Source organism: Ochotona curzoniae, unplaced genomic scaffold (genome assembly GCF_017591425.1).
Source record: "Ochotona curzoniae isolate NIBS_2020 unplaced genomic scaffold, NIBS_Ocur_1.0 contig_3622, whole genome shotgun sequence".
Classification (NCBI taxonomy): domain Eukaryota; kingdom Metazoa; phylum Chordata; class Mammalia; order Lagomorpha; family Ochotonidae; genus Ochotona; species Ochotona curzoniae.
Window position 1 is genome coordinate 14,749,823 of NW_024465926.1, and position 21,671 is coordinate 14,771,493.

The 21,671-nt window shown below is 54.9% G+C and overlaps 1 protein-coding gene across 7 annotated transcripts; it reads left to right on the plus strand.

Annotated features, from left to right (window-relative positions):
• Positions 1 to 1,045: 1,045 nt before the first annotated feature.
• Positions 1,046 to 18,336, plus strand: TK2 (thymidine kinase 2). Of its 7 annotated transcripts, none has more exons than XM_040982593.1 (10): positions 1,046 to 1,188; positions 2,281 to 2,318; positions 4,529 to 4,603; positions 6,728 to 6,781; positions 8,752 to 8,841; positions 9,523 to 9,596; positions 14,856 to 14,944; positions 15,374 to 15,453; positions 16,787 to 16,867; positions 17,867 to 18,336. In XM_040982593.1, the coding sequence occupies exons 1-10, from the start codon at positions 1,116 to 1,118 to the stop codon at positions 17,963 to 17,965; spliced, it is 753 nt and encodes a 250-aa protein (XP_040838527.1). In that variant the 5' UTR covers positions 1,046 to 1,115; the 3' UTR covers positions 17,966 to 18,336. The 7 variants fall into 7 exon arrangements, with proteins under 7 accessions (XP_040838527.1, XP_040838531.1, XP_040838529.1 ...); XM_040982592.1 differs by lacking the exon at positions 1,046 to 1,188 and adding an exon at positions 1,412 to 1,554; XM_040982594.1 differs by lacking the exon at positions 1,046 to 1,188 and adding an exon at positions 1,412 to 1,545 and having other exon boundaries at positions 2,287 to 2,318.
• Positions 18,337 to 21,671: the final 3,335 nt, after the last annotated feature.

Genomic DNA, 21,671 nt, shown 5'->3' on the forward strand with positions numbered 1-21,671 from the left:
TGGGCAGGGTCCCCAGGGTCCGGCACCCAGCAGGTGTTGAGTCTGGGAAGCCTGAACCAGTGACCTGGGCCTCGGGCCCCATCCCCATCTCTGCTCCCAGGGCATCCCTTACCTGTCCAGCAGACATTCGCTTTTGCTTTTGCCTACCACTGGTGCTAACTTTTCCTATCACAGCTGTAGGCTCTTCCAGTTCTTGAAATCAACTTGGAGTTACACGGGAGTGGGGGGGGTGGGGGGGGAGTCAGTTCTTTTTTCAGTGGGAATGTGAAATATATCTTGCCCCCATTATGTGACTGAAATTCTACCTGGGATAATGTGGCCATAGTCGCAGGCCACTCATTGTCTGTGGCTCCTGCCCTTTCTTAGCCTCAGTCCAGTGGATGCAGTCTGATCTGAGCAGCTGTTAACTCCCGTGCCGTCATCGAAAGTCACAAAAATGTTAATTCTGAAGTTTGCTGACAAGGGAGCATCCTCGTCCCCTGCATCCCCCCCAACCCCCCGCTGTCCCCCTGCCAGGTATGCAGCAGCTGTGCTGGAAGCACAAGACACAAGGCTTGGTTTCCCAGTACAGATGTACAGCAGACTGGCCAATGGTTTCCTGGCTGCCAGCATCTTACAGTGTGTGTGAACCTCTCCATGTAGGCTCTAGGAACTGTGACTCCCTGTCACTGATAGGCTTGGCTGGATTTTTTTTTTTTTTTTTTTTAAGTCAGGGAGAGAGGGAGACAGAGTTCTTCATTTGCTAGTTCACTCCCCGAAGGGCTGCAGAGGCCTAAGCCCACGTGGGTGTGAAGACCCAAGCACATGGGCCATCCAGCACTGCTTTCCCAGGTACATTAGCACGGAGATGGATCCCAAGTGGAGCAACCGGGACACCCACTAGTGCTCATCCGGGATGCTGCCTTGGCTACCGCCTGTGCCACAACGCCAGCCCCAAGGCAGGATTTTTGCTGAGCAGATCCAGGAGGTGCAGCGTTCCTTTCCACTCGCTAGTTGTCTGTCTAGTTGGTATGTTGGGTGTGGTCTTCCCCAAGCAATCTAGTGCAGGCTGCAGAGAAGAAAGATTACTGATTTCCAAGCAAGAGGTTTGGGCTGGAACTCCACTCTGCCACTTAATGAATATTTTTGATCAACGTGAACAGGTTGCGCAACTCTCCACCTCCAAGAATGGCAGTGACAAGAATACAGGTGAGTAGATGCTTGGTGAAGTAATTCGCAATCATTAGCACTCCTCTCCCCACCCCCGCCCTACCTCCCTCTTCCCTGCAAGGATTAGAAATCCAGCCTTTTCCCAGGGAATCAGAAAAGCGGCGAGGTCTCTTTAAGGGCCCGGGCCCAGCTGCCGCTCGCGGGCGCCTGCCGGCCCTGGGCGGAGCGCCGAGGCGGGACGTGCTGCGGGCCGCGCTCGGGCAGGAAGGAAGCCGGCTGCCGAGGTCTCCCTCTTCTTGGCCATGCTGCTGCAGCCGCTGCGGGGCTGGGCCGCCCGGGCGCTACGCTGCGTGGGCTCGGGGAGCAGCGGGGCGCAGCGGCCAGCCTGGCCACCGGGCTACTCAGGTTGTCTGCTCCCCTCGCCGGCGGCGCGATGTGGTTCCCCCACCACCACCAAACCCCCGCATCGTGGACTCCCGACCCCGAAACTCCTTCCCTGGGGGTGCGGAGGTGTTGGGCCGAGCCGTCACCAGGACTCCCGCGACTCGGGTGTCGCCTGGGCTGTGGGTTGGGAAAGGGACGCGGAGAGTGGCGGCAGGGCTCAGGGCTCCCGGCTCATTTCCTAGTCTGATTTTGGGGGGTAGGGGGGCTGGTTAGGTGGGAGCTGCGAGCGGCCTCTCACCAGGCTCCAGTCAGAGAATGGAGGAGCATAGATCCTGGAGGCCGCCTAGACTCGGGAATTGAATTCAACTCGGTTGAATTGCCCCGAGAAAGCCTTGCTGAGCCTGGGCGACGCCGCCGGTCCCTGCCCCACACCCGGACCTGGCATCCACTCCTGGCGTTTTCGTGTATCCCTTCCCATAAACCTCTGAAATACGACGTGTGTGCAAAAGGGCACACAGCCGGTCTGGAGGAAGCACTTGCGCACGCATGGGGCCCTGATGTGCGCACCTGACTCCAGGCAGGATCGCAAGCAGGTGCCTCCACTCATCCTCCAGGGGCTCCAGAAATGGAAACCAGGTTTAAGCCTGGGGAGCAAGCACAGACATGTCCTTTTTGCAAGCTGGGATGGAGAAGAGTGAGTTTTAAAAACTGGGTTTACAAGTTGATTTTTTTGGTCTTGTTTTGTAGATAAAGGTAGAGAAAATGAAAAAGAGAAAAAGTCAGTGGTAAGTCTCTTTTTATGTGCAGCGCCACTGTAGGTTAATTTTGGTTTTAGCTTTGGAGGGGGGAGAATGAGAGCCTCTGTGCTCATAGTACAGATGCAAGAGGGTTGTCAGGGCTAAGACAGGCTGGCCCCCCACCCTTGGCCCTTGGCTCTCCCTCCCCGGGGCCAGGCCCTTGTTCTCCCTCCCTAGCATCTACACAGAGGTTAGCGTGGAAAGGTTTTCCCTCGTGGCCTTCAGGTGTGCTTGGACTGTTAAAGCTTGGGGAATGATTGTGAAAGGCCATCCTAGATACCCACCCATTGACTCCTTCCACCCCATCCTATCTCCCCCATGGGTGACAGGGGCCTAAGCATTTGACCCATCTTCTGCTTTCCCAAGTGCCTTAGTAAAGAGCTCAATTGGAAATGGAGCAGCCTGGACTCAAATGGTATACTAAAGTCGCAGGTGCCAGTTTAGCCAGCTGTATCACAATACAGCTCCGGGAAAAGTAATTTTTGCCCCCAAGAGCCACAAGAAAGTCACATTCATTAGTCCTCCTAGTGGGGTCCCTTTCTGCCTTTTTGCCACTTTCACTTGGGTTGATTTTGGAGTTTGGGGTTCTGAAGGAGTGAGCTGGTGGGAATTGGAGGGTAGACTTGTCTGTGGTGGAAATATTTGTCTAGTTCCTTAGATACTTGCTAGGACTGGAGCAAGAGGAAGTGTCACTGGGCATAGTCCCATACAGTGGGTGCCCAGGCAAGGCAGATGTTGCTGGGATTTTCCGTGAGTGTGCCTGAAGCCCTCTGGGAATCGTGAGATGAGGCCTGCCAGGTCTGCCTGTGAACTCTTTCTGCGCTGTGTCTATGGAGCCAGCCACATGGCCCTTATTTCCCTAGATGGGTCCCTCTGTACCTATATGTGCCACCCTGCCCCTGCCCCTGTAGGGTGTCTGCTGTGTGCTGTTTCCTCTGACTTAGAGCCCCCCTCCCTGCTTGGGTCAGTTGGACTCCTGAGCCACCAGCACGGCAGCCATGCAGCCATGCAGCCATGCAGCCTCTGGTTGGAGGGCCCCAAGCAGAAGCCTGGTTCCAAGGTGATGGTTACCATGGTAACCGGAGGAGTGTAGAGCTTGCTTTGAGCCCTGTCCCAGGCTATAACCTGGAATGGAGGGCCCAGTTCTGGCGGGCCCTTGAGGCAGTGAGATCATTGCTGCACCAATGAAGGGCCGTAGTGATCCCTGCTCCAGCTTCTGCTCCAGCTTTTGTGTTGAAGGGAGTTTAAACCCTCCCCCGTCCCTTGCACCATTCTTCTGGCTTTTCTTCCCTTTGCAGCCCCTCCACATCTGCCTTTCCCCTGCATGGGGAAGGGAAGCCCGTGACAGTGATTTCCTGGAATAAAGGCCATCTACATTCTTTTTGTATATTTGGCTGAGATATTCTTTCTCTGGTGGTCTGCAAATCTTACGCAAGGGTCTCACTGCTGCCTGCTGCCACCTTGTGTTCAACAGACTCAGGTGGTGGTGCTTCTGTAGCTGATGCCCCACCACTCCCACATGGAGAGAGCCCGCTGCAGACCAGTGCTGGCTCAGGCAGGGGAATCCTGCAGGGCTTTGAAACCGATATCCCACACCTAGCACTGTGGTGTAATTGGTTTGAATTGTAGCTTCCTTGTAAAGTACGTAAAAGCTCTCATACCACTGTTGCGGGCATTGGGCCAAGGCGGAGAAGCACAACCCTTCAGACAGTGGGAACTTAACCTGCTGCACCAGTTATTTATGGGATAATCACAGCCACTTTGTTTGGATTTTGGCAGTTTTCATGTGACTGAGTGCTTTTTTCACATGAAACAACATGTTAGATTCTAGATAATGTGCCATGTGCAACCCCCTCAAGACCTTTAAATTGGGCTCTGGTTAAGGGGACAGGAGCTTAGGTTAAGGGCCCAAACCATCTGAGGAGGGGCCTGGTGGACAGGCTGTGGCTAGACCAGGGGATTGAAAGAGTGAGGTAGGGCCTAGAGGGACCGCTTGGGTCCAGCCAGGGCGAGGTAGTTGATCTGTTTCTGTGGATGCTTGGGGCTAGTGAGGAGGGACTTTAGTTCTCCGGTCAGCTTGCTATTTGTTTCAGCATCCAACCAGTCATGCAGTTTGCCTGAGAGCCTTTCCTGGAAATCATTTCCTGCCATTCCCCCAGGCGCCCAGTTTCTGGCTAACACACTTTTGTCTTTTTCAGATCTGTGTGGAAGGCAACATTGCCAGCGGGAAGACGACATGCCTGGAGTTCTTCTCCAACACCACAGATGTCGAGGTATGACCTCCACGCTGGGAGCAAGGGGACCCAAAAACACTTGTTAGGATAATTTATGGAGGATGACACAGAGTTACTGTTGTTTTTATTTATTTGAAAGGGAGAGAGTGTGTGTGGGAGGAGGTAGCAGAGAGAAGTCTTCAGTCTACTACTTCACTCTCCAAATGGTACAACAGCCAGAACTGGGCCAAGCTAAAGCAAGGAGTTTGTTCTAGGTCTCCAACATGGGTGTAGGGGCCCAGGCATCTGGGCCATCTCTTGCTGCTTTTCCCAGTTACATTGGCAGAGAGCTAGCTCAGAAGTGGACTGGAATTGGTGCTCCTATGCTCCTAAGCTGGTACTAGCCTCATAATTTATGTTTCTAATAACCTCATGGGAAAAAAAGCAAAAAGAATAACCTATTGAATATCACACCCTGCCTGATACTATCATGTCAATATGTGATCATTGTAAAAACCATCAGTGGGGACAAGTGTTCAGCCTAACAGTTGAGATATCACTTGGAATACCATCATCCCGTATCACTGTGCCTGGGTTCAAGGCCCGGCTCTGCTTCCATCCTGCTTCCATCCTGGGAGGCAGCGGGTGAGGGCTCAAGTAGCTAGGGCCTTGCCGTCCAGGGGGAAGGTCTGGGATGGAGTCTCAGCTTCAGCCTGGCTCAGCCCAGGCCATGGCTGGCCTATCTGTTTCTGTCCCTGTACACCTCTGTCAAATGTAAGATAATCCACCAGTGGGCTAGTTTGCATTCTGGTTTTTCCGGTTTTCCTACTAGGTCTCTGGAAGTGAGTGTATTGTACACTTAAACATATCCCCCTCTCCACCCTATCCCCATCTGGCCACCAGGAGGTCTGTAGGGGAAGAAGAGAAGTCAGGCTGTTGAACAAGGCCGGAATGTACAGTGTGCACTCCTCACTTCCGTGTGCACAAAGGACAGTCAGTACAACTTGGGCTCATTGAAAGCCCCGTCGCTAAAAACAACCCCACAAACTTTTTCACAGTCGTCCACACTGGGGGCCTAACCTGTTGTCCTCTTCCTGTTGCCAGTGGTGTCCCATTCACTGTGTGTGGCTTTTTGTGGTTTGCTACAAATCTTGTAGTTGCATCATTAAAAGTCATTTTCTTGCCCTCCTTCTGTCTTGTCTTGTTTTTGCTCCCCTTGAATGGTATGTGGCTTGCTAGGGAAGACCACTGTGTGTCTCCATCTTACTTATGTCCGTCCACCTGCTGCCTGAGGAGGTTGCCATGGGCAGACCTGCCTGCAGGGTCAGTCCTTGGCTGGGAATGGAGTTCCAGCATTGCTGATTGATGAGAAGAGCTCTCTGGTGTTAACCTGCTTGTGGTACCATGTCCGGCACAGTTCCCCTGGATGAGACTGAGCGCCCCTGGGAACCCTGATGCCCCAGGCTTAGGTCAATACTGGTATTAACCTACTGGGAGAATTGAGCTCATGTCCTCTGCAACTAGGCTGGGAGAGGGCCCCTTATAGACCATCCCAAGCATCTTTTCCTGGTTGCTGCTTTTGTCACATGATAGATCTTAGCTGTGAACTTGATGTGTGGGTGTGTCCTGTGATGATGACTCCACCACGACTCGACTCGTGGGGCTGGAGTTGAGGAGCTCACAGCACCTCCCCCATGCTGGGATGCTGGTGGCATTTTGGAAGGCCTGGATTCTTGTTGAAGACCTAAGAGCCTGCTGATGACAGCAGCAGGGGTAAGAAAATGAAGGTGAACACCTTAGCTCAGCAGTGCAGTGTTGGGTGCCAGCTGTAGGGATCATCACCTCATGGGACCATCTTCTGCTTTCCCAGGCAATAACCAGGGAACTGGATCAGAACTGGCACAGCTGGGATGCAAGCTGGCGCTTCTGTGGGATACTGGTTTGCTGCCACAATGCCGCAGCAGAGCGGGATAGTGCCTCTAAGGTCCTATCTGGGAGTCACATCAGGAAACAACATCTGGAAGGAGTTGTGGCCTCACCGAGGGGGTGGATCAGCTTTTTTGGCCCGCTGAGCCAGGCACCTGGAATCTTGCTTGTCCCCTTCTCTCTGTGTTAGCACTTGCCCACAGTCACAGGGCGTTAAGCTGAGACATGGCCACACTCTGATGTTTTCTTGCCTTGTAGGTGTTAATGGAACCTGTGTCCAAGTGGAGAAACGTGCGTGGCCACAATCCTCTGGTGAGTGAGGTTGTTTCTTGCATGAAGCCCCAGCATATCCTTCTGTGCTGCGGGATGTGGGGCTGGGGCCTGCACTTGAGACCTCTTCCGCCCTCAGAAGCCAAGTTGAAAGCGGAGAGGGAGGAAGAGGAGGAAGAAGAGCATCTTAATGGTGTTCTGAGCGCCAGGGTCCCCAAGGCCTGGGTGGTGGGGACGTGCCCAGAAACCGGGCCTACTCCCCGCTCCAAGCAGATGATCTCAGCTGCCCCCCAGATGGCTGCCCGGCTGTCCACCTCCTGCCTCCCATGCCCCATCTCATTCTAGAACCTTCAGAATCCAGGTTTCCTCAGGCCTAGCCCCCGGGGCCTCACAAAGTAGCCAGGTTTGTTGGTGCACCCCTGAGCGGATCTGAACTTGGCACTGCTGAGTATCAGGAGCTGCCTCGCCCTGCCCCGCCCCATCCTGCCCTGTCTGCTTCCTCAAGCAAGGGGACTGACTGTGTTTCTTCCCTGCCCACGAGGCTCTGCTTTGGCTGTGTGAACAAGATGGTGAAGATCTGGCTCTTGCCAGAGAGAGCTTTAGAGCAATGTTGGCTCTCATGGCTTGGGGACAGTTAGTCTCTTCACGTTGCCCAAGGTCACACAGTGGGTAGAGGACAGATGTGGGTCTGAACTTTGGACCAGGGAGCAGGTGCTGCCTTCTCATTGTCAGCAACGCAGTTGGCATCTCCATGTGTGCTTCTATAGGGCCAGGGACGGAGCCCATTTGGTTCACCCTTCTTTGCTAGAGTAGAATGGAGGCCCACTGCTCCCCACTTTACAAGTGCTTGCTCATTCATTCATTTGTTTACTCAGCTCTATTTTATTGCATGCGTGCCATGTGGCAGATGCTGTTGAGTGTTGGGGCAGTGAGTAATTCAAAGCCCCTATCCTGGCTCTGGTATCCCCATGTGGGGAGGCAGAAAGATAATCTCCTATGAAATACAGTGGATGGGGATGGGTGCCCAGAAGTACATTGAAGGACGGGAAAGCACTTTTCTTAAAGCAGAAGCTTGCAGAATCTGTAAGGAATTCCATGGGGATGAAAAGCAGTTCACCTCCATGCCCATGATGAAGTTCCAGGGCCCATCTCTTGTTGAGTGTCAGAAAACTTTAGGTGCATCTGCGCTCCGTGGCAGCCAGGGCTAAATGCCAATGTCAGGGATTGGGGATACCATGTCCCAGGCCAGCACCCCTGCCTCAGAAGCCTGGGCCTGCTTGATCTCTGTGTCTTTTAGGAAGGAATGGTGTTTCCAATGAGTTTTATGCCAGAATATGTCAGGACTGGTGAGTCTCCCACAGGCCTGCATTCTGGACAAAACAGACCTTTTTGTTGCATTAGTTTGTATCCAGAGGAAAACGGAGAACAGAAATGTGCCAAGGCGCAGAATGAGAACAGTGGTGCTGGGCTCCGGAGCAGAAGGTTTGTAGTAACAGGCGGCAGAAGAATGGATGGGCTGTGGGTGGGCCTCTGTCTCAAACGGGATAGCCTTTGAGCAGTGGCTTGGCAGATGTCTGGAGGAAGTGTTTGGGCAGTAGGAAAAAGCAGGCCTCTGGCCTGAGTCCCATGGGATCCCATTGGGTAGATCTGGGACCATGCTGGGCAGATATGGGGGGCACTAAGGAAGCTCAAGGGTTGAAGAGTGGTGGGAGGTGCAAGAAGACGGAAGTGGCTCTGAAGCAGTGAGTGGCCTTCACCTAGAATTCAGTACCAAGGAGGGAGGGGAGGGCGACAGTAAATGAATACAAGTCCAGCCAGCTCACTTGAGGGGAGGACAGACCACAATGGGGCTTGTGTTCAAGAATGGCTGTCACTGGGCCATCGCGTAGTTGCCACATAGTCTCTGGCCCTGAGACCCTGTTGCGGCCATTTCTGCTGCCATATAGGCTTGACAAAATTACGGCGAGTGAGTGGTGAGGCCAGGTCCCACAGGTGCACCTTGTCTATTGCAGAGCCTGATGTACCGAGATGCCTGGCGATGGGGCCTCACACTGCAGACGTACGTGCAGCTCACCATGCTGGAACAGCACATGCGCCCGCAGGTGCGTCTCAGGTGCCCGGCTGCAACCTCCCCCTAAACCTTCCAGTTCGGGGATGCAGTAGCCGTGGAGGAATACTCACAGGAAAGCCCAGCTGGTGACCAGGTTTTCCTGCGTTGCAGCTGTGTGAGGATCAGAGACTGGGAATAAGGGCCCAGCTATCTGTTTTAGCCAGTCCTCCTGGGAACATGAGTGTGGGCCTTGTCTGCCTGTCTGAGGGTCGCCTGCCTGACCTTCACATAGCCTGGCTTGTCATCCCTTTCTTGAAAGAGTCTGACAGGTTGAGCCTGACGTGGGCATCAGGTATTGGGGGCAGAAGTAGAGGAGGCGCAGATATAGCTGTGTGGGCCCCTTCCATCAGCTGGGTTGTGACCACGGGTAGAACCTGTTAGGACAGAGGGTGGTTGAGGAGATCCTGCAAGAGAGGACAGTGCAGTAGGGACCTTCTGAAACAGCCAGAATCTTCCTACCAGCTATTAAAAACCTGGCACGGCCGCAGAGCTGCACCTTGGGCGTGGGTTTGGGTCCCTGCAGCCATAGCCATCACTCTTTTATGAGTCCGTGTCTCTTAGGAAGGGGAGGTGGGAGCACTTTTGTCGGTGGCCTCTGTATCCTCGCCTTCAGTGAGCTCCAGGTGCTCACTCCTCTCGCCTGAGGTAGTGACCGCTTCTTGCTTCCCTTTAGACATCACCTGTTCGGTTGATGGAGCGGTCGATTCACAGCGCCAGATATGTTTTTGTAGAAAACCTATACAGAAGGTACGTGGTTTGCCCAGTTCCCGATAAATTATTGAACAATTAAGTTTTTGGCGATATGTTTGGTGGACACATGGCAGATACCAACTGCATTATATCAATTACCCATCACTCCGGTCATACTATGTAACAGACAATCCAAAAACTCCATAGGCTGGGCCCGTAGTTCCTGCCCAGCCAGCTCTGCAGAACATGGCCTGGATCAGTGAGTTGTCTGGGGTCTGGCTATCCTAACCCAACCTCAGTAGGCAGCTGAGCCTCTTTGAAGTGACACCTGTCTGCCTCCTGGGACCATGGGCTGACCGGGCATCTCTTGCTGTAGGGGCAGAGGGCAGGAGCGCCTTTTCAAAGCCTGGCTCCTGACCGGGTCACAGTCCATTGGCTGCTGCAGGTCACGTGGTCCCGGGAGCCCAGCCATGGGAGGTGAGAGGGCCTAGAGAGTTCCATGGGGAAGTGCAAGGTTATTGGGGGAGGTAGAGAATCAGGTTTACTAGAGAATTTGGTCTACTGTAGTGCATGTGTCATGTGGTGTGACTTTTATAAAATGATGTGTGAGAGTGATCTTCCTGTCTCTTGGTGCCATGCCTCAAATGTCTGCAATGATTGGGTTGGGCCCAGGAGGGAGCTGGTAGCTGGCAGCTGAATCTGGCTGTTCTACATGGGTAGCAGTAGCCTAGTTACTTGACCCTGCCTCCCAAGGTCTGCACTGTCAGGAAGGTGGAGCAGGGACCCTGGCACTTCCATGTGGGATGTGGGGCATCTCAACCACCAACTCCTATAGGAAAGGGGCTGAGTCTGCTTCATTTCCCCAGAGTGGATCCAGCACAAAGCTGACCCTTGGCTGGTACCCCTGGTTGCTCTTTGGCCTCTGGCCTGTTTGTTTCCCAGGCTCTACCTGCCTGGGAAAGCCTGCTTTCCTTTGAGGGGGCTACTTTGTGGGTCCTGAGCTACCTTGATTTGAGGTGTGGCTCCCCTTTCCAGTAAGAGCCTTTGTCTAGTCTTAAATCTCCATCCCATCTTGCACATCAGACCAAAGCTGCAGGGCCTGGGGCTGGCAGCCAGGGCAAGTGCTGACCATGACTTTGGCCCCTGCCTCAGGCTCTGCTGCTGGGCTTGCTCTTCCAGGAGGCAGCACTCCCTATGCCAGAGTTTCATCCCCACCCAGCTGTGGGCAGTCTCCCGCTGGGCTGACTCAGCCCAAAGCTGTGTCTTGGCTTCTTGCTGCCTGGCTCCTTAGCCAGAGGAGGACAGGCAGAAGAGAGCAGAGTGGTTTTGTTTACTGCTGTAACTAGAAGTGTAACTTGTGGTGTAAGAAGGGGCGGTAGGGTAGGGCTTCCTGTGAAGAGAATGCCACTGGTGTGTGTGTGTGTGTGTGTGTGTGTGTGTGTGTGTGCGCACGAGCGCATGCTGATGACAGCCAGCTGAGTGGGTTGTGTGTGGCAGTGGGCAACTCCTGCTGAGTGGACCATCCCAGGTCAGGGATGTGACTCTGCATGGGCCTTCAGATGGGGGTGTGCAGTTTGGGTCTTGTGGTCTTTGCTTGACTCCTTGGTCACCTTGGACTTGGTAAAGTCAGTAATCCTACAGCTCCCCTGCCCCCACTGTTGGCCACCCACCACCAGAGGAACACCCTGGGAGCTGTCTGTCCCATCTCATCCTGAGCCATGGTTTAGCTCATGATCATGACTTTGCCAGCTCACACCCATCCTCCCTCATGATTGCACCTTCAATGAGTCCATCCTGCCTTTCCTAATTGCTGTGGCCGTGGCACTGGTCCAGGCCACGAGGGCCATGGCCTGGCCTGTTTTGTGGGCAGTACAGCAAGAGAATGTAGCTTTTACACTCTTCTATTCTCTCCTCCAGTCTTCCCAGAATGCTTGGCAGCTGGGGCTAGGATTTCTTTGGAGGACAATGAACTTCAAGAAGAAATTCATAGAGTTCCTGTTTCTGTTCTGATAGCTTTAAGCCTCTGCAACCTCCAAGTGGGCACATATTTCCCTGAAAGCCAGGTCGGAACCTTGAGACCTTGCCCCCAGCTTCACTTGATGAAACCAAAGACATGGCCTTGGGACACCCTGGAGGGCTAGGCCACCCACCACGGTCTGCAGGGAGCCCCTAAACCAATCCCCCCCCACTGACTTCCCCCAACTTGTGCTGCCTCCTCACCTTGCCCACCTCATCCCTGGGGCTCAGAGCAGCCACCTGTTCTTAACAGTTTCACCTTTGGTCCTGGGATTCATCTGGGTTTTGTGCTCTGCTTTGTAATGTGTTCTTGTGCTCCTACCGCAAACAATAGCTTCCTCACTTCTCATTGAGGACAGTGGGTGAGCCTTGTGGAGTACCCCCTGCTGCAGCCACGCACCCCAGAGTGCCCAAGAGGGGCAGGGCGTTGCTGTGTGACCTGGACCTGCCCATTACTCCCTGGAAATTCAGGTGACTGCCTGGACAGGAGTTGTGGTTGTCTTCTGGTTTTTGAGACCATCAGCAGATGAGGAACTGAGATATGATGACGAGGCCACTGTCCCTGCCTGCCTGGGTGGAGGCTGCCCGTGGTCACGAGGTGGTGGTGAGTGGTGCTGGGCACTTTGCTATATGGGGCTTGCAGGGGATGAGGAAGTGGCCAGGGGCAGCTGTAGCTCCTGGCTTCAGAGCCCGTAGAAGCCCCCTAAAGGCAGGTCCTTGGTCCCCTGGGGAGGCTGTTCCCTCTCAGCCTCAGCACAGGCTTCTCCCTGCAAGTCCTGTGCACCTTACTGTCATGCAAGGTCTGCTTCAGTGAGGCTAGGCCGGACCCCTGTCCACCTTCCTCGCAGGCGCCCCAGTGAGGCTGTGTTCTGAGCAGTGTGGCCCGCAGCCAGCTGGCCAGCGGGGAGCTAGCTTCCTGGCCCCACACCTTGGCACTCTCCTGCCAGCGTTCTGCTCCCATGGCTCCCTTGGGGCCTCCCTGGGCCTGTGGGGGGTCATAAGAATGCGAGTCGAATCCTGGGATGGCATTCCAGGCTGTGCTGCCCACTGCTTGTGGTCCCTGCATTTCACCTGTGTTCTGGTTGCTTCAGCCACGGGCTGTAGGTTGCCTCTCTGAGGCACAGTAGGAGGCCAGAGCTGCAGAGGGATGGGTGACAGGAGGAATGGGTCAGGGCTGGATTTGTGATGTCTCCCCGGAGCTCCTGCAGTAAGCTGCTCATCCACAGTGCGATATTACCGAGTAACTGGGAGTTTTCAGAGCTTTCTGCTGTTCCCCAGAAGTGAAGCCACTTGTGATGGAGCACTGAGTTCTTTGGCAGGATGCTATAGTGTCACCCTGCAGAGAGCTCAGCCAGGTCTACTCTCCTGGGCCTTCTACCTTTCTCACTGGCCTGTCTTGCCCCAGCTCTGGTCAGCCTGGGTTAAGGGTCCAAGAGTTGTGGCTCTCCTAGGGCCCAGGTCACTCTGGGCATGATCTGTGCTCCAGCGACAGAGCAGGGAGGACATGACATGAGTTTGGTGGTGGCAGGGGAGCCAGGCTCGAACATGACCCTCTCTGTATCTGCCTCCCTCGTCTCTAAGTTGGGACTAATCCTAGCCCTGTGAGGTTTGTGAAATAAGGAGAAGGAGTATACAAGGCAGCTAGTGTTTGAACGTGGGGCAGGCATCTGTTCTTATCCATGCTGTGTGCCATCAGGGCTCTCTGGGCCCTGGTTTGGTAGGGAGTAGGAGGTGGGGCAGGTTACAACAAACAGGTCAGCTGGATTCTTTTTCCTGCACTGGGATAGGAGTTGCTACTAGCAAAGCCCCTCAGTTCGCTGCTGCTGAGCCCTGGGCTGGACATCCTATGCTGCTCCTGTGGGAGCTGTGGGAATCAAACCCATCCCTGGGCGTCTGCAGCATGCCCACAGGTACTCAGGACCCTGGGCCATGGTGCTTTTGGTTTGGTGTTGGCTTCTCTGGGCTGCGGGCGGCCTGGCCTGTGCTTGTGTTCCACAGTCCCAGCTCTGGGAGGTGATAGCATCTTTGTCGACACGTGTAAGCCGTCCCATCAGCCTTCTTGGGACTGCTTAGTCCTTAGAGCACCTCCCTGAGCTGCTTTCCCAGCTTCTCGCCTCCCTCTTTCCTTGGCCCTCTCCTTCCTCCCAAGGGGCTGGAGTGAATTTATACACAGCTGGGCGGATCCAGCCTCTTCCATGCCCTTGCCTGTGGGTTGTGCTGCTGTAGTCCCAGTGAGCAGCTTCCATTGCACACAGCATGGACACGGGCAGGCCAGCCCCTGCTGCCAAGAGCCAGTTTGCCAAGTGCAGGGCTGAGCCAATCCCAGTGGCACCCACACAGGAAGGGTGTTAAAGGGAGAGCTGCTGGCCAGGAGCTGGGGCACAGCCAGTAAAGTCACTGCTTGGGTTATCATGTCCCATGTTGGAGTGCTGTTTTGAGGCATAGCTGCTCTGCTTCCCCTTGGGCTTTCACTAAGGCACCTGCAAAGGCAGTAGGTGACAGCCCATATGCTTGCAGGTCCCTGCCACCCATGTGGAAGACCCAGATGAAGCTGCTGGCTTTGGCCTGGCCCAGCCCTGGCTGGTACAGCCCTCTGGGGAGTGAAGCAGCAGACAAAGATCTTGCTCTCCTTGCCTTTCACATACATAAGTTTTAAAATAAGGCAAGCAGCAAAGCCTTCTTCTGTTGGGCTTTGAGGACCCCTAACTGCTGTGGGACCTGCCCAAATGCTGCCATCCCTCTGTCTCTGTCCCTTCTGGATGCCCCCGTGGTGCAGCGATCCCTCAGGAATGCTGGGCACAGACATGGTCTCTCCTCTCTTGGGGACTTTCACATCAGATGCTGCAGTGCGCCCCGTGTCCATTAGAGCAGGGCCTTCCATGATGCACGCAGACCCAGACCTAGCTCTTCAGTAATTTAGGCAGCAAGTGTGCAGGGATTGTTTCCAGCAAACACATTTCCAGATATGAACCTGGCTTTGCTGTCTGCCTCCTCAACCTCTTCTGTCTCCCAGCCTGAACTCTGCCTCTGTTCTCCAGGAATGAGCGTGCATGTCCTTGTCTCATCTGGAGTTCAGATGGCACATAGCAGGGCTCTGGCTGCAGCAGGCTACCCTGGATGGTATAAGGCCTGCCACAGCCCAGTTGCTGTCGTTACTCATGTGCAATGACCGAAGGTCCTGTTGTCTTGCTGTTTTGGCAATGCTCGTGTAACAAAACCCCTAAACTCTCTTTCTGGGGGATGGCACGGCCCCAGAAGCTCTCTCTGAGGCTGCTGACGCCCTGGCAACTCTCTCCACAGTGGGAAGATGCCTGAGGTGGACTATGTGGTCTTGTCTGAGTGGTTTAACTGGATTGGGAGGAACTTGGATGTGCATGTTGATTTGATAGGTAAGCCAGCCTTTCCCTCCCTCCCCACCTCCTAGGACCCTTGGGGTACCCTTGTCCGCATTGCCCTGGGACCTCTGGGCTCATGGAGGACGCTTGCTGGTCTCTGTCCATCATGCTGCCTTCTTTTGCCACAGCCATCTCCAAATAGGAGCCTGCTGTGGTGTGACAGGCTTTTCTGGTTTGCAAAGACAGGGAGGGACAGAGTCATGGCACATCTGCTGGGACTTGCTGTATGCCAGGCCCTGTGCCAGGCTGCCTGTTGCTGGTGGGTGACAGTGAAAGGGGACAGAAGGTGGTGGTCGGTGGTGAGTTGAGCTGCGGCAGGCACTGCTCTCCACCCCTTGCCCATGCCTTCCTCCCTTCTTCCTCGGCTGTGGTTTCTATGCCTGCCACAGAGTAACTGGAGCCCCTGGGTGTGTTTAACCCCAGTGTATCTGCGGACTACCCCTGAGAACTGCTACCAGAGGCTGAAGAAGAGGTGCAGGGAGGAGGAGAAGGTCATTCCGCTGGTAAGAGGTCCCTGGCTTGGCCAAGGTCCCTGTTCCCGGAACCCCGTCCCTGGAACTCTGGCCCTGGTCCTGGTCCCACCTGCCACGTGGTAGCCATTGTGAGCTGTGTTTCAGGAGCTAAGTGCATGGGAGGATGCATCCTGGCTTCCTGGTGGCCCCAGCTAGGGTGCTGCAGCCCTGCACTCTGGCCCCTTTCCAGGCTGGGCACCACCAGGGCTCTGGGCTTCCCAGCAGTGACTTTGCCATGCATCCCATTTTGCCTTGTCACCAGGCTGAGTTCTGGGCGGAAAGGTGGAGCCCTCTGGCTCGTTGCTGCCTCCATGGAGCTCAGCACAGACCCTGGTGCAGAGGAGTCACCTTGACATAGGGCTGTACTGGCTGCACAGGGGCCATCGTAGTGGCCTGGCCCATCCACCCACCATGTGCCCCTTGGTCGTCCACCCCTGACTGTTGCCCACAAGGGTGGTATTTTCACTATGGCATACCACACCATTGATTTGCCTAGTCCAGACCCCTTAGTACCTCACGATTGATTCAGACAAAGTCCATACCTTGTAGCCTGAGGCACAAGATTCCCTATTCCCTCGTCACAGCAGTTTCTCTGGCCTTAACTCCATCCACCCCCTGCCTTCATGCTGAAGCCATGAAGAGCTGGTTGTGGCCACACGTAAACCATGGGGGGTGTGACCTCCTCCAGCAAGCCTTCCCTGGCCTTCCCCACAGTATGACACCTCTTCCCCTGACAAGCACTGTGATATGGCTTAGGCCTCGTCCCTTGCTAAGCCTCAGGCCTTGACGTTGGATTCCCTGTGTGTCCTCTGCACAGGTCCCCTGACCTGGCACCTAGTGGTCACTCAGTTAACATGGCAGCAAGCGCCCTGGTCTGCAGAGGCTGGGTGAGGACTTAGTGGCCACGGTTGTCTTGGCAGCAAGACAGTAGGGATGTGTGGAGGCTGGACACCATGATGCCCAGTTACTGTGTTGGACTCCGGGGCCCTGGCCACAGTAGAAATAGCAGGACGCAGGCAAAGCCAGGTGTGGCTGTTAGACTTGGCTTTGCCTCAGGCACTTGGGGAAGGGCTGGTTCTGAGAGGAAAGCCCGGTGGAGCAGAGTGGGGTGGCTGATGCTGCCTCTGATCATAGGTGCCCATGCCAACTCTCCACCTTGCTCTGTGTTCACTGCTTCCCCATCAAGCCTGCTTGGCTGCTGCGGGTTCCTGTCCCAAGGTCATTGCTGAACGTCCCCCCTCCACCACCGAGTCCCCTGAGACCCTTAGTGGGAAGCCTTTGCTCCTGCCCCCTCCAACAGCCTGCATTCCTGGACTTTTGGCAGGAGTATCTGCATGCCATCCACCACCTCTACGAGGAGTGGCTCATCGCTGGAGACCGTTTCTCTGTGGCAGCTCCTGTTCTGGTAGGTTCCCAGAATGGGGAATGACCAGGGAGTATCTGCACTTTGCAGCACGGCAGGGGTGGGGCAAGCCCTTCAGACTTGGGGAGGTGGGAAAGCTGGAAGGGCAGCCCCCTGCGTCCCTGTGTGCCTGCTCCTAGGCTGAGCTGAGCACCAGGGGACACACCTGAGGGAAGGCCGCCAACACCTGTCCTGGAGCCATGGCACCTGCTGAGCACAGTGTGGTCCGCCAGACAGCCTGTGGCCCTGGGCTTGAGTGTTAGTCATCTGCTGTGACCTTCCTCCTTCATTGGGTGACTCAGAGCTGAATGAGGACTTGGGCAGCAGAGGGAACACGCGGTGCTATCATGGTCTGTGGCAAGGTGTGGCCTGGGCACCCGCATTGGCTGTGTAGGGCCACTCTCCCCTCTTGCCTGACAATGAAGGATCCTCACCAGCTGCTGTGAGGCATCTTTCCTCAGGCCAGGGGGCAACCTGGGCTTGCTGCCTGCACCAGTGTGGCACAGGGAACGCCATGCAAGCCCTTAGAACTTGTGTTGGGGATGTTAATGTGGCACCCCGAACAGCAGTGTGGTGTCACAGCGTGAAACTCACCAGAGTGAATTTGTAACAAGGTGTAAGGGACTTCACAAAGCCTGCAGGAAAATGGAATGTCAAGCGTCTTGTGGTGCAGAAAAAACAAAAAATGGTTTCAAAATGCATGTAGTTTTTCTAACCCTAACCCTAATTCTAACCATTTTCCACAAACTCTTTGACAAACCCTCATTAAATTTATTTCCCCATTATTAAAAAAAAAATAACTTGGGGTGGGTATAAAATGACGAGTGGGCCTCTAAGTGCAAGCCAGTGGCTCCAGCATTCTGTTGTACGTGCCCCTGCCTGGTCCCCCTCCTTCTCTCCACTTCTCCTGCTCGCGTCCCTCCACCTGCTCTCTGCCGGCTGCCAGGGAGGAGGCTGCAGAGGCTGCTACAGCCCTGTGCCTCTCGGGTGTTTGATTTTCAGGTGATAGAGGCTGATCACGACATGGAGAAGATGCTGGAAGTGCTCGAGCAAAACCGGAACCAAATATTGGCACCAGAAAACCGGAAGCGTGGCCCCTAGGACAGGAACGGCCCATGGGATTGTGTCAGAAAAATACCTGCCACTGCCCAGTTAGGAACTGTCTGGAACCATCTGGGGGGGGGGGGAGGGGGAAAGGGCCTGGAGGGCAGGGGGACTCTTATCTGGCTGGAACTGTTCTCTTCGGCTAGGGTCCTGGCCTTGGGTTTCTAACTTTCGTGGGTGAGTGACAATTGGGACCAGTGGGTTTGCTGTGCCCTTGGTTGTTGGTAGCCTTGCAAGTCTCCTAAGGTTCCCTATCATTTGTTCCTCCATGGAAGCCTTCGTGTAGCCACCGGCACTAGAGGCCCCGATGTCATTCTGGACACTATGTTTGGGCCAGGTGTGGGTGTGTGTGTGTGTGTGTGTGTGTGTGTGTAGGGGGAATCAGGAAACAGTTTTGTGTCCAGGAGAGGAATTGGAAGCCCAGCCAGGCCTCGGACCTCCCCCTGCTGGCACTTACTGGACCACTGGCCATGTCACCCAGAAGATTGTTTAACCCAAAGTTGTGCCTGCCATGCTGGAGATCATCCCTCCCACACTTCCTGAGTGTGTTGGTGGGGCAAGCTGTTCTCAAGGATGGTTCTGTTACTAGAAGTCTGTCCCCAAACCACACTGTCTGGCTCGAGCCCAAGGTCAGCGGTTTTCCATCCAGGCATTTGGACTTTGGTAGGACATACTAAGCCACACCTGGTCCACAGCTGGGCACTGGCCTTGGAGTCCTGGCCGGTTTTCCCAGAGTGAGCTGGGACGAGGGACAGGCAGCCATGACTTCCCAAGCTCCCTCCCTACTGTGACTTTGTGACTTGGGGAGACATGTGAGTAGCCTTTTTGTCTTTGTGACCTGTGTTTGTGCAGGGGTATCTGGGACCATGGGGCGTGAAGGTGTGTGTGTTGATTTGCAAAGTGGCTTAGTGTTACCCAGCTGCCGCAGCCCATCAGAGGCATGGAGGCACAGCTACCACTGGAGTCTAGTGGGAATGGTCAGGATGAGCAAATTAGGGTCTGTGATGGAGTCACTAAGCACTGCTGCCCTGCCATTTGGATACAGTAGTGGGAGGCAAGCTGTGTGAAGGCCTCCAGGAGACTGCCACAGTCGGCTGTGGGGGTCCCTGAGCACCCCTTCCTGTGTGGGGACCCTTGTGTGTGGGCGCTCTCCCTCTAACTTGGTGCCAGTGCCTCTGGCCATCCTGGTCATCCAGCAGTCATAGACTCCAGCTCCTGGTACTCCCTGTTTGGACCAATTCTTGGAGTGGAGGTGTCTGGATGAGGGCAGCAGTTAAATGGGGACCGCACCTGACAGCACCTGCAACCTGGATGCTGAGCTGAGCCGGAGCTTGCGAAAGGCAGAGCCCTGCGCACCCCAGGAATCCTGACATGCTGGGCCATCCTTGGGACATTGTGGCTGTGCAATCTGACCTTCTCTACCTCGGCTCAGTTGGAGCACTGTTTGGGGAGTCTTGTGGTAGCCCATAAAATCCTTCTAAACCCTGTGGTTCACTCTGGGGGCTTTCCCCACTGTGTTGGAACCCTCCACAGCTGGCGTTTGCTATCAGCATGACACAGGTTTTGTTTACTTGTTTGGAACCCCCGGTTTCCTGATGTCATGTGTCTAGATTCTGAAGGAGCCCTCCACCCTCCTGACCGAGCTGACATACGTCAGCCACAGAGTCTCCAGGCTGGGAGGATCACCCAAAAGGACAGGACCAGGGCCAGCTTACACGGGGCTGCTGCAGGCCAAGGTCACAGAGCTGTGGGCCAGGGCAGCAAGAGGCTAATGGCATGTCAGGTGTGTCCTGGGGGGAAGCCTCCCTAGAGAGGCTAGAGCTAGCCTAGGGACTGCTGTCTGAGGAGCTGCTGGCAGCAAGATGGCAAGGCAAGACGGGTTGCAACATTCCAGAGCTGTGGCCATCACTTACCATGAGGGTGGCTGTTCCCACCCAGCCCCACCCCCAGGCTGGCAGGAGGCCGCCTGTCCATTGCTGTTTGCTGGCTTACCAGGTCTTGTTTTGGTTTTTAAATGTTGATGAGTCTACATTTCCTACTTTTCAGTTAACCTTTTTACTGGAATAATTTCAAAGCCTATTTAAGCTATTTGGTTTTATATGCAAAACACATGATTTGAACCATCAGAAAATATTTCACAGGTCTGGTGACTTAAAACAAACAAAAAAAAGAAATCTTCTCTCTCACTTGCTCACTCTCACTCAATCTCTGATAAAATAAATGTGGCCTAGAGCGGGCATGGGGGCTCACTGGCCATTAGGGTTCCAGGCTCTTGGGATTTGGCTGAGTCCTGTTCTGGTTCCTGGTTTGGCTTCCTTCCTCGGGAGCCCTTGGGTGCCATGCACACTTCCTGCTCTCACCCCCACTCCTCCAGTTCTCCTGTGTGCTGGGTCTGCTCACTGTTAGCTCACAGTTGGAGGGAGTTGTCCAAGGTCGCTTCTGGGACTGTCCTAAGATGCACTCAGCAGATGGGTCCCCATGCCTGATGGGCCCTCAGTTTGGCTGCTGGCTTCCCCCTACGCTGGCCCCAGAGCTGTGACCCTTGCCAACACCTTCCCTGATGGGTGTCAGGGTGATTACATTCCATACTTGGGGCATCTGCCCTGTGCCCTCCAGGGTTAATGTCCTCCATGGGAACTGGCACTCTGGGGCATGTCACGTGTCCTGGGGTTGCAGTGGGGTGGGGGTGGGGGAGCTCTTATTCAGCTCACCCAGAGCTGAGCAGCTCTGTAGCCCACTAGTGGCGTCTGGATGTGGGGCAGAGGGTCTCACGGGATTGTGCTGGGCACTGGGCAGCATGGATCCAAGACTCAGAAAGCCAAGGAAGAAGCTGTGCCCAGGGCTTTGTTGCTACTGTCACTCAGGAACACCAGGACCTGGGGCCCCTTCTCCAGTCCCTCCCAGAGGGGTGGGCCCAGCTCAGCTCAGCTCAGTCCTCATCTCCATAAGCATGCGGCATTCACATCCTGTCCACAGCCACAGGATCCCAGCTGTTGGGCTTCATGTGCCCTCTAGGCCACAGGGAGCTCATCTCCTCCTGGGTCATAATGGGGAATAGGATGAGGCCATAATTCCTGTCCTTTGCCTCTGTACTTTTGAAGTGCATTTCATGTGGTCTCCCAGCTGTGACAGGCTCCATCTGCGCCTTGGTGGCTCTCCTGTCCTTTTTTTGTGTTTTAAAGGTTTTTATTTGAAAGGCAGTTATGGAGAGACAGATCTTCCATCCACTGGTTTATTCCCCAGATAGATGGCTGTAATGGCCAGGGTGGGGCCAGGCCACAGCCAGGAGTCAGGAACTTCTTCCGGGTCTCCTTAAGTCCTTGGACCCAAGCATTTGCGCCGTCATCCTCCGCTGCTTTCCCAGGCACATCAGCAGGGAGCCGGACTGAAAATGGAGCAACTGGGACTTGAATTGGCACTCCTATGTGAGATTGCAAGCTTTGACCTGATCCACTGGACCACACTGCCAGCCCCTCATTTGGGGCTCTTAAATCAGCTGACTGTGAGTAAAAGTACCCCATGGCCAGGTAAGTTTGGGCAGTAGTGGCTTAGGTGAAGCCCCTCTGTGTGCAAAGCCACAGGTGTGGGGAGCAAGGGGAAGCCCCAGATGAGTGTGTGTGTATCTGAGTGGACGTGGCTGATGTGAAAGTGGAGACCCGTGTGGTGGCTCCTCACAGCACAGTTCATGTCCACACTACCTGCT

Excerpts from the sequence above, each read along its gene's own strand:
- TK2 (XM_040982592.1), top strand. The coding sequence starts at position 1,452 with ATGCTGCTGCAGCCGCTGCGGGGCTGGGCCGCCCGGGCGCTACGCTGC. Across the intron at positions 4,604-6,727 it reads CCAACACCACAGATGTCGAG|GTGTTAATGGAACCTGTGTC; the intron begins GTATGACCTCCA and ends CTTGCCTTGTAG. Across the intron at positions 14,945-15,373 it reads TGTGCATGTTGATTTGATAG|TGTATCTGCGGACTACCCCT; the intron begins GTAAGCCAGCCT and ends GTTTAACCCCAG.